This window comes from Fukomys damarensis, unplaced genomic scaffold (genome assembly GCF_012274545.1).
Source record: "Fukomys damarensis isolate Sample0158 unplaced genomic scaffold, DMR_v1.0_HiC HiC_scaffold_14, whole genome shotgun sequence".
Lineage (NCBI taxonomy): Eukaryota > Metazoa > Chordata > Mammalia > Rodentia > Bathyergidae > Fukomys > Fukomys damarensis.
In genome coordinates this window covers 72,194,824-72,210,271 of record NW_022900926.1, presented here as the reverse complement: position 1 = coordinate 72,210,271, position 15,448 = coordinate 72,194,824, and the positions used below count along the sequence as shown (strand labels likewise).

At 44.0% G+C, this 15,448-nt stretch overlaps 1 protein-coding gene across 1 annotated transcript in view; it reads right to left on the bottom strand.

Moving 5' to 3' along the window:
* Sobp (sine oculis binding protein homolog) overlaps positions 1–15,448 on the bottom strand; it is a 151,220-nt gene that overhangs the window by 18,206 nt on the left and 117,566 nt on the right. Inside the window, exon 6 of the mRNA XM_010635334.1 lies at positions 10–979. Within this exon, the coding sequence (XP_010633636.1) occupies positions 10–979 (970 nt within the window). The remainder of the gene's footprint in view (positions 1–9; positions 980–15,448) is intronic.

Here is a 15,448-nt window from a genome sequence, read left to right as displayed (position 1 = left end):
AGAATCCACTGGGGGGCTTGGAATCATTGACGTGGGGGATAGGGATGGGGATGGGGATGGGCACAGGCAGGGGCACGATCACGGGGTACGGCACGAGCAGGGTGGGCGGCGGTACCAGTGGGGCAAGCGACGGCAGCCCGAAATTCATCATCTGGGGCACCGGCATCGGGCCGTTGGGCATCATGCTCACCGGAGGGAAGGGAAGACTCGGCAGGGGGCCGCCTAGGCCCGGGGGGTTCCCGGGCATGGTGGGGGTGCTCGGGGCGTGGATGTGGGGCGATAGCAGGGGCCGGTGCATGGGGCTGGAGGTGGGGCCCAAGTTCCTAGGGCCGCCGGGAGGGGGCCCGATGCCGGGCAGCATGGGGTTGGACAGAGGGCTGTTGGGGTTGGAGGCGTGGTGCGGCGGACCGCGGATGAAGGGCGGGCGGATCTGCTGCATGATCTGCTGCTCCATGAAGATGGGCAGCGGCACCGGGCCGCGGTTGGTCATCACCATAGGAGGGCTACGAGGCGGCACGCCGAGGGGAGGTCCGATGCTAGCTGGCGGCTGGACCGAGACAGGAGGGAGGTTTGGAGTCTCGCTGATGGGGATGGACTTGGGCACTGGCGTGGGGATTTTAGTGACAGAGCAGTTGGCAGTGTCAGATGGAGAGACGGTGGTGGACGACGATGGGCCGGGGCCCTGGCTTTGGCCAGCTGCAGCCACCGGGGAGGGGGCCTTCCTCCGAGCATCTGTCAGCGGGATATTCCAAGAGTCTGGAGTGAGCAGCTGCACCCCGGCGCCTTCTGCTTTATTTTCCATGGGAGGGTGCAATGTACTGCACAGCCCAGCTGGAAGATTGGCCTGTGTCTCTTTGTAGAAAATGTCCATTTTGTATTGATTGAGACATTTTGCGCTGCAGAACTGAAGCCTTCTTTCCCCGTCCCCAAAATCCAGGTATTCTTTTGTGTGTCTTATGTGCTTACACCAGTCACATACCTACAACACAGCAACAAGAAACCACAACAGGTAAGATAAGCAATTTCCTTGGGTAGATGGCGTTTCATGTTTCACATAAAGGCTCTTTCAAACTTTATCACAATTTCTCAAACAGGCAGAAGTGCTTCCTTCTAAAATGAAAACTTCTGAAATATTTGTGAAACGATGGCTTTGCTCTATAAATATTAACTTTGGGATAGTGAGGATACCAATCTCCTATTTTTGGGAAACTGTTGTCAAGCATGACTTAAAGACGGTTCTGACAAAAAGAAGTACACAGACCTGCCCCAGATAGCTGCCCTCACATTTTCACCTGTCAGAGGCTCACTGTAAACACAAATCTGAAGAGTTTGGAGGGAAGGATTCTCCAGAAAGTTCAGTGGATATGAAACATAACCCTTCAAATTCTCCACATGCAAAGTCATTTTAAACTACTGACTGTGTCCAATAATGCAGTTGGAAAAGGGTGTGCCGTGTTAACCAATAACACAAAGCACAGAACATCACTAAGTCTGGCTTCCAAGGAGAAACTTGGAATTAGTCATGAAGTCTGTGTGAGGTTTAGCTATTCCCAACCTGTGATGTTGCAGCAAGCTAGAATTATTTTTTGAGCTGTTTGCCCACTCTTTCTCAGTAGTCAGAATTTTTGGTGACATTTCTTGGCAGGCAGGCTTATTTAACAACTTTTCAAACACCATAGAACATTTTCCAAAAGTTGTTATGGCTCCTCCACTCCCCCCTTCAGATCTACTCTTGGCAAAAGAAAGACAATGCCAAATTTATTTTAAAGTTGGGCTGCAGAACTAATTAAAGGCTGAGAGCTTTTCCCAATTGGAAATCACTAGACATCAAAGTTCAAAAAATAGTCATTCTCAGCTTCGGAACCCATTACTTTGGAGAAATTATTGTGATTTCATTAACACATTAATTTCGCAACACCATCAGCTCTCACAGATGGTGAAGACATGATCTACAATTCAAATATGACTCTTGTTTGCACAAATGTCTTTCCTTCATATGGCATTTTAAACAAGAATTAATATGAGTAATCTTGCCATAGCTATAAACAGATAAACAGATGTCAAAATTTTCAATAGTTCCTTCAGTGCTTCACTCTTTTTTTTGGACAGAATTTTACACACACCATCTTTTTCTTATTCTTCTTATTATTTTTTGTCATATCCTCCACATACAAGCCACACAGCAGCAGAGAACGAATTGTGAAATTCAGTCAATGGTGGGCTTATTGAATTCCAGTGTCTCCCCCAATAAAGCACTGTTTCCATTACGGTCCTGACAGGACCCTGTTTTCATTGTACAGAGTGTTTGTTCCACTGGTATGAGTGCATTTTTTTAAAAAAAATATTGTAAACTGATAAAATGAAAAGATGATAAATTTTAATAATGATTGGTCACATAAACAATGCAAAAACAACATATGCTGGGCATTTGATTACTCATCTCACTTAACTCTCAGCTTTCCTTGATTGTAAACAGTGGTGGCATGCTAGTGTGTGATTGTGGGCGAACACTGGCGTGGCAGATGTGGGTCTGTAAGTGTAAATCCCCTTTCCTGTCTCACTTTTTTCCCACTGATATTTATAGGTAATAAACTTGACAGTGTAAGAATGAATAAAATATACTTATTGGCTCCAGTGGGTGTTTCGGTTGCTGTAGTATCAAATCACCCTTTCAAAATACTTCTTGCAAAAATTTGAGGACATTTTGCTGAGTGTCATTTGATTAGAATGCCTATTCTTTCAATTGAGTTAACAAAACAATTGTAGTCATTAAAGTATTAAAAATAATTTAAATGCTCATATTCTCCTGTCTTTTATTACAGTGTTTTAGATTGCTCTGAATCAAGGGAAGTTTTTATGCTAAGTGAGATGCTCAGTTTACAAATACCTGCAGAATTGCCTCTGATGAGAGGAAACCACAAAATCCATCAAACCCTCATCTAGGTAAATTTCTCATCTAGGTAAAGGTTAAGAAAACTACTGAAAACATGGTACACATACACTACTATTTTTAAAGGCTTGATCTTTTACAAATAAAGTTAACATATAATGATGTGGCATTTAAATTCTATTTGAAATAAAACCACCTGCCTCCATTTCAATGTAAGGCCTCCAAAGAATGCCTAAAGTATAAATTTATAAGCTTGAAGCTTCTATTTCTTCTATGACCATGGGCTGAAAAACATTATTGATGAATTAAACTAATTAAAATAATAAGCCAATTTTCTGGCATATTTCTTTTGGATCTTATTTTTTAACCATAAGGGGAAAGGGAAAGAGTTTTCTGAAATCATTAATTGGTTTTCAAATTTCCAGGTTGATTTTTTTTTTTTTTTTTGCCTTCAGAGGATTCCTGTTTCCTCAAGCTAAATACAGTAGACCCTTAAGTTATGACCAGCCTGACATACAAACAACTTGGGTTAATTAGGTCAATGGAAGATTCATGTGCCTCTTGTTATCCATAGTGTATACTCAGGTAAACATCCAGATCTCAACTGTATTGACTTACAACCAACTTGAGTTACAACCAGCCCTCAGGAACGGACCAAGTTCGTAAGACAAGGGTCCACTGAACTGTAAATATTTTCAAGTGGAGTGAGATATAATAACAAACTAAATACTGTATAAACATTTTTTCTTCATTTCCTTTACTTTCAGTAATTCATGGATGAATAAGGAATGCGCACAGGTCTATCCCAATCATCAAATGAGAATTTTCCTCCATATTTTATCTTTTTCCACATAGAAAGAATTACAGACATCAAAATTAAAAGCAAAGTCCTATTTCCTTAAATTGTGAAAGTAGAGGCCTAACCTTGGCAGCTTGGTTTTCTGCAGCATCCCAAAGTGTTCAAGTGTAATGTGCCCACCCGTGAGGGGCTTGTTTCTGGGCTGTGTGAGTGTGAACTTGTGTATCGCCTTGCCTTATTACATTGCAATTCAGAGCACTGACCTAAAAATACAGAAAAGCAATCTTTCTGATGAAGCAAAAATTATTAGAGGGAAAAAACTGTCACTTAAGAAATAATGAATCAAATCTGTCTTACAGGAGACATCATTTAAGATGAGGTCAATGAATTTATGGCACAAATGGCTATATCATGTGAGGCAATAAAACACAGCACCATCATTCATTCGACATCTAACTAATGACACACTTCTAGTAATTAAAGATTTCATCATAAGGGCCTGAGCTGATTACTTAAGATGTGGTAACTGGGTTAAAATATATATTGTATATCTCTCTTTAATGAAGTAATATTTGCATTTCTGTGAAATATACTGCAGGTGACTCATAAAGTGTGGTTTTCTGAATTCTGGTATAGTGGGGATATTCTTCATTTTATTTTACTTTTTGAGGCCCTGTTTTTTCCTCATTATGCCAAGAAGCACTAAAATTCCTTCAGACATTTTGAAAGATAAAGATTAAGAAGCGCAGAGCTCAACTTCCTGGGTTCTGGAATGATTTCTCCCTAATTCCACCCCAGCTTTGTTTCTGTTGGAACCTGGCCTCTCTGGTTCCCCTTCACTCCCTAACAGGTCCCAGATTGGATGGAGGCTGCCGCTATTTAATGATGCCAATCTGGGGACCGAACAATCAGCAAATGCAATGCCATTGAGCAAGACAGCTGAAATGCTTCGTATCACAAATACATAATGTATCACCAGGAAGACAAAAAGATCACAAAGGAGATAAACAAATGCGTATTCCATTCAGCCCTAGAACAGCAGTCCTCAAAAAGATTAAATTTACCTTCCTTGGGATGTGTCCAATTCTAAACAACAGAATGAACATTTCCTTTAGTCCATTTAGAGTATTTATATTTTGGTGGACGGCTGCCAGGGTAGTACTTATAAGCTCAGTGGCCTGATGGATTCACTCTTTTTCTGTGAAATAAATGTGTGGCAACCTACACCACTAAACTGCTCAAAAGACACTGCCTCGGCAGAAATAGCACTTGCTCTTGATACCAGAAAACTGAAAGGCAGGACTTCTGGTTCCTATAACTCTTTCCATCTTGGATTTCTCTTGGAAAGAAAGAAAGCTATTCATGTTGGCAACTGAGCCTTCATTTTTATATAAACGTCCAAAGTCAAAGCCAAAGTATGTCATGAGGTTACCCACATGGGCATGATGTATACGTTCTGCTAGGCTTAAGATTCGGGCAACTGGGGGAGGGGGCAGGGTTTCTAATTAACACATTAATCAGCCGTCAGCTATGGGAGTAAAGTTCATGCTTTAATGGAACCCACCGCTTCTTTCAGAGTGGTAATCTGGCATCAGGCAACATTTAATTAAGAAACCCTTTTGCTGAAATCTTTCTTCTCTGGGCAAAGATGTCTGCAGCAATGGAACACTAAAAAGATATTAGCATCTGCTTGAATGTCATCAACGATTTGAAAACAAAACACAAAATCTTTCTGTGCTTCTGACTTTCCACTAATATAGTACCCAGGCAACAGCCCTGGAGATGTAGCTCCTTAAGCAAAGTGGCATTTTGTCACAGGAGGATGGTTCTCAAGGCCTTGGCATGTTAACTGTAGCATTGATCTTGTAGTTCGGGCCATCTCAAAGCATCATGAGCTCATTCAGGAGTGAAGTGAAGGAGCGTGAAGGGTTGTAGGCGAGGGTGCTCGGGGTTTTAGAAGGCTTCAGCTGCTGTCCTATTTGTAGTCACCTCCCAGTATGACCCCACCTGAGCACCTGCTCCTAGTCCTGCTTTGGAGAGCCACATCCCAGCATCCAATGTTCCTCTGGGTCTTGGCAATACCCTAGCTCTGTGTACCTGGTGGCGGAGGGTGCTACAGAAATCACAGTGGATCTAGAATCAGACATGGGTGTGAATCTGGGTTCCATTGCTTAATAGCAGTGCAACCTTGTGAAATCTCAGTTTCTTCATCCATAAAATAGGATTAATAGTAATAACAATTGTCTGCATATATATCACTAAGCTCATTGCCTAGTCTATCTTTTTAATTCCTAGCCTGCCCCCATCACAGTTGCTTCTGTCACCTATGTTTTAAGTTCATTTTTGTGAGGAGGATGTTTGTATGGCAAGTCAGTGGGGGGAGGAAACTGTTTTCCTGGGAGCCTATGTGACTCTGAGAGAAAGTGGGCCATATTTATCCCTGAACAAATGCACGATGTGTCTCACAGGCACAAACTGGGCACTGCCTCCCAGGAGGCTCTGTCCTGGGCTAAGAGAGGGACTGACTGCAGTGACAAGAAAGCCAGCCGCTAGTCCTGTGAACATCCAGCTGCCCCCATCCACAGAAGTCTTGATCGGCTCCTGCTGAGCCTTCTCTCTAGCCAGGCATTCCCTGATTCAGGAAAAGCTTGACACAGCAGCACAGCTGCCTGGAAGTGAGTGCTAGTACCATTAAAATGAGTGATTCCTCTTAGGCTGAACTGCTGTTTGAATAGTGGAAGTCATAAACTGTGCTATTCATGTTTTATTAAAAAACAGAGTAGATGGACGATCTGCTTGGCTCATTACATGGCAGAACCATCTCCAAAGGAAGGGCCACAAGCCACAGTATCCGGTGCCTTTTGACCAGGCGGCCCCACCCTGCCACAGCAGAAGTTGTGTGAGAGAGGAGCCCTTGTGAGGGAGAAGAGTCACTCGAATGAGGCAGGACGGGTGTCAAGTTCACTATTCCAAGTTTTCTCTCACAGCTGGAACTGAGAGTGAAGGAAGAAATAAAGATTCTATAGCCATAGAAATCCAAAGCCACACAGAATTCAGGAGAGGAATTTACATAAAAACAGCAAGGGCTCTTCACAAAAAAACAAACTCATGAAGAAGTTCACTTCCAGAATAGGAAACTTTCTGCAAGTTTAGACTCCTGATGATGATTGTTAATTACAGTAGTTTTTTTTTTTTTTTTGTTTGTCTCCCTTCCCCTCCCCTCCCCTGCTCTCTCCTCCTCTCCTCTCCTGTCCTCTCCTCTCTTCTGTCCTGTCCTGTCCTGTCCTGTCCTCTCCCTGCCTCCATCCTTCTCTCAAGTAAGATTTAGAACTCAGGGAGAGGCTAAAAAGCATCTCTGAGAACTGAAAAATCTGAACCTTCCCCTCCATAAGAATTTTTGTATAGTGACTCAGGTTCTACTTATCTTGCAAGTTTTAAGCTGAATTCCAGAAGTGTTGGTCTAGGTCACTGGGACAGATCCTTCTCTTTGTCATGGACCATGAGCTCTATTAAATGAATCAGAAATGGGCCTGCCGGTTTTTGGGACTTCAGTTAGCTTTGACCAATGCTCATTACTGCCTCTAGTCTGATTCCAAAGCCAGAGCAAGAGGTGGAATCCTGGCCTGTATTCAGTGATGCCTGGCCATGTTGACAGACAAACACATGATTCAGAAGGAGGTGATTTCCTGTGGGCTGGTATGTCAGGTCACCTAAGAGCATCAGCCTGTCGTCCAAAACACTGCTTCACTGAAGATATAAATGCAGCTCTCATCTTCATAACACCAACCATCCAGATGGAAAAGGAAAAGTTCACTCGAACTTTGGAAAAACCTAGTCTACCTGCTGTCACATGTCTGCCTGCCTGTTTTGGCCAAGAGACGGCAGAACAGTAAAAGTCAGCCCGGAAGGAACCTCAGAGACCTTCTCCTTCTTCTACTTCCAGCCTGTGGTAGACCCAGACATTAAATCTCTCCAAGATGCAGGTGCTCAGCCATAAAATGAGATGGACAATATTGACAGTACTGCCAGGGGACACGTGGGAAAGAAAGGAAACCAGCAAGGAAACTTTTAAAAACTGAGTTCCTATTTGTAATGCTTTTATTTAAATTAAAAAACAAGCACTGAGTTGAACTCAAAAAGGCATTGATAGGGGTGTGAACAGCAGAGGGAAGAGTCTGTCCCCACCTCCAAGGAGTTCCAGATTTATTAACCATCAGTGGAAGAAACCAGCACCGCCCTTCTCCTCCACCCCAGCAATACTCTGCTCACACCATCCTCGCCCTATCAACAAATTTGCCTAACTGTCAAATCAACTAACTCTGTTTGAAGCAGGGTCTCACTAAGTAGGGTAGGCTGGGCTCAAATTCACAATCCCCCTGCCTCAGCCTCCTGGGTAGCTGGGATTACAGGTGTTCGCCACTGCATCCAACTCAGCTAACAATTTTTAACCTGAAATTTAGTCGCTCAATGTCACACTTTCTTTTGCTCTTCTAATTCAACTGTACTCTTCTCAAATGCACATGTTTTTGTTAGACCTATATTTACCTTGTTTACACTAACTCTCCTGTTTTCCAAATACACATTGAATCTCCTTTCAAATATATCTTCAACTTTGTTCTGGTCCTGGGGATTGAACTCAGGACCTTGAGCTTGCGAGGCAAGTAATGTGCCACTATGCTAAATCCCTGGCCTTAAATCTTTGACTTTGTTTATTTTTCTCTTCCTGTTTTCTAAATATATATTTGGATATTTGAAGTTTCAGTACTTATGATTATAAGAACTCCTTCCCCAGCTGGACAAGCTAGAGAGGGGGCTTGGGAAACCCAGAGAACCAGAGTGTGAGTGGGGTGGCGTGTGACTCAGCAGTAGGAAAGATGCGTAGGATGCGTGAGGCCTCAGATTTGAGCCTTAGCGCTGAAGACAGAGACAGAGAGCAAGAGAGCAGGAGAGAGGGAGGGAGGGAGAGGGGGACAGGGGCAGCTGCCTGGCTTTTCTCTGGTCATTCAGCTCACTTCTTCCTGTGTGAAGGGTTTTTCAGAAGATGGCAGAAATCGTATTTCAACATATGTAGTTTTCCACCTACAACAGTTAATCGTACATCAACGAAAGGACTGTCTGGAAGGAGCACTGTTACCAGTGCTGTCCACAGCAGTCTTTAGTCCTGGAGATTTTAGGTGAACCTTGCTCCCAGCCTCCTCATGCCCAGGCCGCGTCTCGTGCCATCGAAAAACCGTGAGGCAAGGGCTGTGTGTGTGCAGGTGGCCCAGGTCAAGGGTTCTGCTGGGCAGAATGAAGGGCCCTCTGGCAACACTCCATTGTGTCCTCTGCCACTTTCTAGCTGCTTCTCAAAGGCCTGGCCTGCTCCCAGCCTGGCTTATTCACTTGCTAACTACATTGACTTGCTCGGAATCTTCCAGGCACCTGGCTAATGGCTTTGCTCTTGCATCACCCCATTCAGTCACCTTTTAACAATCTTGCGCACTTCTCTGTACCCTGGGCCTCAGAATGAACCTAATGTGGATATGCCGGATTGTCTCCCTTTAGACCCTGGTGTCCACCTCTGCCCAAATCTCTGTGGGACGCTCCCCTTGAAAGCCACTTTCTTATAGTGCCTACTGCACATTTCAATTTGATACAATACTAACATGCTAGTAATAACAGCCAGTATTATTTAAGCACTAGTAGCCATGCTGAGCATGCTACATGGATTTCTTCATTCAACCTCCACAATCACCCTGTCATACATATAACTGGGCTCTAGATGGGTTAAATAACTTGCCCAAAATCACTTATGCAGATAACAGAGGGCAGATCCAGATACTAACTTAGATATGTCTGGCTTCAAAGCCCACAATGCCTACTACTTCAAAGGGTTTGTTTTGTTTTCTTTTGCATTTTCTCCCCAAATTATAGGATTAAGGGCCGAGGATTTAGCTCAGTGGTTCCACCACCTGCCTCACAAGTGCAAGGTCCTGAGTTCGATCCCTGGTACCAAAAGCAAAACAAAACAAAACAACAACAACAAAAACTATAGGATTAAGATGGTTGACAAGCTCAGTGGTCACCACCTGCCTCACAAGTGCAAGGTCCTGAGTTCGATCCCTGGTACCAAAAGCAAAACAAAACAAAACAACAACAACAAAAACTATAGGATTAAGATGGTTGACTAGTATTTAATAACAATATCCTGTTTTGAAATTCCCCAAACTTAAATCTCCAAGCCCAGCCTATCTCCCAGGCCAGCCTGGGTTTCCTTCCACATCTAGGTGGTCTTCCAGTGACACCTACCCTTCACTGAGAGGAACATCCATCTAGAGCCACTCACAAACCAAAGAAGGATTCATGCCCCAGTGAACTTTCTCCCGTGCACTGACTTTACAGGTGCAATATAATCACAGAGCCCTGCGAGGCACCAAGCTACCTATCCAGTTGATTGTTAGAAAGTTTAACCGCTTTACTGCCCGTCACTTCCTTCCAGTGGTAGTTCTGTTCAACTGGCTTTCCCAGTATAGATTAATTTTCCAAATCTCAGCTTTCCCAATTCTTAAAAAGAGCTGTCATATTTTCTGGGGGATATTTTTAAACATCCCTAGTTTTGTCATTCGGTCTCCCAAAGACAAGTTCCCTGAGTCCGCCTCTCCTTTTGTCCTCCAGTGAACACGATAATAAGAGCCACTGCCTTGTACCAGACATAACTCACCTTGTTAATGCCTCTCTTAAGTGGCAGACCCCAAAATGGAATGCAGTAGCCTGATAAGAAAAGGTCCAGTTCCTCTTTTTCTTTATGTAGAACATTATACCTCTGATAATGCCACCCAAGAAGGCGCATGCTTTTTAGCAGTCACATCTCATGTTTAATTTTTGCTTGTTTGCTTGCTTGCTTCATTGGTCTGTCTATCTATCCATCTGTGGAGATAAGCCTCTCTGTATAGTTCAGGCTGGCCTTGAATTCACTACGTAGCCAAGCTGGCCTTAAACTTGTGGTGATCCTCCTGCCTCAGGTTCTCAAGTGCTAGGATTACAGGTGTGTGCCACCATGTCCAGCCTTTGTTTTTGCTTTATAAAAATTATCATTTATTACCTGTTATATACCAAGCTTGAAGTTTTCATTTAGCTCCCTTGATTCTATCCCCCCCAATTTTTTTTTCAGTACGGGGATCAAACTCAGGACCTTGCACTTGCCAAGCAGGTGCGGCGCCACTGAGCTACATTCCCGGCCCTCTACCAAAAATTTTGCAAAGCACTTACCTTTTTTTCCCATTTTACTTGAAAATGAGAAAGCAAATATTCAAGACCAAGAGATTTCCCCAGATCTCAGTTTGCAAGTAGTAGAGCCGGACCCCGGTTCTGATCCTCAACCCATTCTCTTTTCGCTCATTAGGCTACTATCTGCTTCACTCTGAGTTTCCGGTCAACCAGAACCTTTTCATCCTAAGTATGTACCAATTATCTGCTAACAATGTATCTAAGGGCTTCTGAGAACAAGCCTTCTGGCCTGGAATTTCAGAATGCAGAACCACTCTCCTAATGCTGAAAAATCTGCTTAACATTCATCCATTTCTGTCTTTGAAATTTACTGCACTCAATAAGATACAACAAAGATTATGCAAAAGTGATATGAAATTATCTATGAATTTCCTTATGGGGGCTGGAAGATCTAAATTTGTTTAGCACAGCAGGTGCTTGCTGCTTGTGCCTCTCCCCGACATGCGGGCCTGGTCCTCTTTCTGGCATTTGTTCTACCTTTCCCACACAGAGAAGGCCCTCTTTATAGAGACAACAGCAACCACACAAAAGTCACCCAGCCCCGCCTTCTCTCTCTCCCTTTTGTTAAATATTACACCATTCGTTCTAAACACTGATCAATCCATTTCTACTTAGTTTTCCTCCCATGAATTTCTTTTGTCAACATGGGTTTTCCCGAAGGGTTGAGCCCTCTTTTGCACCCTCACCTCACTGATAGTCATTTGCAAAATTTCCCACTCCCCCTTTACCATCACTCTCCAAACAACTACACTCAGGCTTGGCTGTTGAACAAATCAACCTTTCTGTGGAAGTTTGCTTTTTTAAAATCTACTTTTCTAAATTTAAGGGAACATGCCAGGGATTTAGCTCAGTGGTTCTGGTCCCTGCCTCACAAGCACAAGGACCCGAGTTCAACCCCCGGTACCAAAGAAACAAAAAACAAAAACATTACATTCAAGGGAACACGGCTGATCATATTCAGCATTTTGCCCCTCTACCATTCCTAGACATTGGTCACTACTCCTTTACATCCACAGGCCGAGCTGCCTTAGCCCATAGCAAGCAGAATGGCAACCCAAGCAGGGGTTTGCTCTCTACTTCTCTACCCATGAGGCATGGGAAGTTTTGTAAACATCTCTTTCAAAGAAAATGATATTCTTAGCAGATATCTAAGCAGAGTTCCCTACTTCTTGCTTCTTTGCTATTTAACCTATTTCTTAATATTTGCTGCAGGTGTTACATGAAATACCCCCGAACCAATCTTTTGACATTTCTTTTCACTTTCCTAACATTCCTTACCTTACAGCCTTTCTTAAATGCGTGGATTGCCATACAAGGATATATTTTCCTGAATTTTACCCACTTGTTAGCTACGTTGCCAGGTCTGTCACTGCATATTTTAGTTCCACGTGTTAGCCCCCGTCTAGGCATAAGCCCCATCCAAGTCTCAGTGAGATCTCTGCAGTTGTTGTCTTTGTGTACACATAACCTTCTCTGCATTGGTAGAGGACATCAGGAGCCATTCATTTGTTCCTGCTTGTGGCTCGACTTCCTGGAGAGGAACCAGCCCCTTCTCTACTATCCTATTCTCCCTTCATCCTATGTGCTGCCTTTATCATGGCAAGTTTTACAGGTTTGGGGGGACAGTTTTCACCTCTCCTTCCCACCTTCTTGTTTTAAGCTTTCCTGATGAGGACCTTAACCCTCCCGGCACATTCTTCCCAGTTCCACACACTGCCTAACTGCTCATCTTTTCCCTGGGACCCACTGTGGCTGGGTTCTTCCCCCCTGCAACCTCAGGTGCCGCTCTGTGCCTGCCGGGCCTCCTCCCTTCAAGGTCTGCTGTGAGGATCAAAGCACATAGTGCATCTGGAAGCACTCAGAAAGTATATAATGCATTTATATAATGCCACATAAATGCATTTATTATTATAAATGTACAATAACATTTTGTAGTTACAAGGCAGCCACTGGTTTGCCTCCATGCTATAGTCTTATTTACTCATTATTCTTCTATTAAATCTTTTATTGAAAAAGAGAGAGAGACCCCACTAGTATAAATTTTCCCATGATATGTACTTCAAAGTAAAAATGTATGCCACAACCCAGAAATCCAAACCAGCAAAATGCTTGGTCCCCACCCCCAACTCTCCACTGCCTCTCCAATGGCTTGTAGAGTGTTTGACAGCCGTGTAATTGTGATAATGAGGAGCCTGTCGGGCCAGGCTGTGGTCTTAAATTCACTATGGACGTACTACCCTTAGGCTCAGCTTCAGGCCAGGACCAGTCAGCAGGACCAGAGTCACCAGTGGAATCCCTAAGGTCAGACACACACAAATGTGACATTTACGGCATCTGGTGAACTATACTGCAAAATTCAAAAGGCCCGGTGTGCTGGGCTCACAAACATGGGAAGAACGAATAATCTGAGTTGCCTTGTCTTTTTTTTGCAACTGAGACCTGTGTGAGAGTGCCTGGGAGGAGGGCTGAGATGGACTGCTTCCGGTTTCTTTGGATCTACATGTTGAGTCCTTTGTCTCTGAAAAGCGTCATGGCTGTGTGGACTATTGGTCTGCCTTGTTCTCTCCCATCTGTGATCTGTGAGCCTTCTTGCTGTGCTCACTGCTTCACTGAAAACCAATACTCCACAAATGCTACAGTCTGCACTGACCATCCCTCTGACAACTCCATCCCCCACCAGTCCAGGGTTAGCTCCCACCCATCTCCATATCCAGGCTGGATGCCAGGACCGCTGACTGAGCGCCACGACACATATTTGTACATATTTAAACACACCTGGTCCTTATATAGCTGCCTTCTAATAATCTCAAGTAGACTCAGTAGAGAATACCACAGTGCCACTCACCGGAAGTCCGCAAAAAGACAAGTAGCCAGTTAACATCTCATTTTAGGGCTAAGTTAGTGACGGCCAGCAACAAAGGCATATTGTCAGTATTGGAGTAAAAGGCCCCATCTCAATAACCCCTGCATAACCAACTGCATTATTTTCGGCCTACTCTGAAGAAGGAAATGAAATGTAAAGAAGAACACTTCCAACTGACCCCATCATACAACTGGACTCTTGGCTCCTGGTTAAAGAGCGTGGCAGAGCTCCCTATTCCAAACAGCCTATGAAAAGGCTGAGACACAAAAGGAAGAAGAACTTGGAGGATCACCCAAAAATGTGAGCCTGGGCCTTTCTTTTTAGTGCTTAGTATCTACACCTGAAATTTAAAAAAAAAAAGGCAGTGATGGATATAGTCTAAGACTAGCAGCAGCAAAAGTGGGGAGGGGGCAAGACAGAGAAGAAAAGAGGGAAAGAATTGCATACTGCTACGGTTTACATCTAAAAGGTTCTCCCAAATTCTCACATGTGTGGGAGGTGACTGGAGCACTGGGGGGAGCTGCATTCATCAGTCGATTCGCCCACTGGTGAGGTCAGTGACTGAATGCGGGTCACCGGGGTGTGACCCGGAAGGGTGCACTCTCATCCCTCACACCTCCCTTCTTTCTCGGCTTCCTGGCTGTTGTGGGTTGAGCACCTTTTCTTCGGCCATGCTCTTCTGCCCTCCTGTTTCTACCTCGAAGCCAGCCAATCACAGGCTGAAACGGTGAGTCAAAATATACTATTCCAGGCCAGGGATGTAGCTCAGTGGTGCTCAGAACAAGGTCCTGAGTTTGATCCCTGGTACTGGAAAAAAATACTGCTCCTGCTTTAAATTGTGGGTGTAGGGTATTTTGTTCTAGCAATGAGAAAATGACTAAGATATATACCAACTACTTTTGCATCTACACAGAACCCATGAGCACTGAGTATCTGTTATGGCTGTGGTCTCATGGCTTCCCAGGCCACAATGGCATAGGCTCCACCTGAGAGGGACAGAAAAACTCAAAAACAAATTCGATTCTCTTCTTTGGAAAGTGTGACAGCAAGGTGACATCAAGAGTCTCAATAGCACTGGGGACAATGGACATAAAGCCAGAGGACCAGAGGGAAGACACTTAAATGGAAACCACAGGGCAGCAGAGGTCACCAGTTAAGAGTGGGGAGAAGGGAGCTGGAAGTGGCTGAAGTGGAAGCTTGTTATAAATCAAGAAGCAACGATGCCCCACTCCTTGGGGACAACATGACGGTGCAATTGCTCAGTTATTAGTACTGTGGTAGCATCTTCACTGCCAGAACAATAGCCCAGGCTGCATTAGGATAGGCAGTAACGGCTCTTCCCGTCTTCCTAGTTTCTCTGAGCTTCTTTATAACAAACCTCCATAACTTTAGAAAGACCAAGAATCCAATCCTGCTGGATACACTTTGTCTTCTTTAATCCTAACGTCAACCCTGACAGGTATTATTTTCTGGCAAAATAGGAGGAAACTCTCAGGACAGACAGTGACTTCAAGGTTCTTGAATAATCCCACACTACTTTCTCCTCGTGGTCCAGAACAACGTGTGGCACATCACTCAAAGCTCTGCTATAGGTGTGATTATCTAGGTCAGCCTCAGCCTAGGGCTGGCA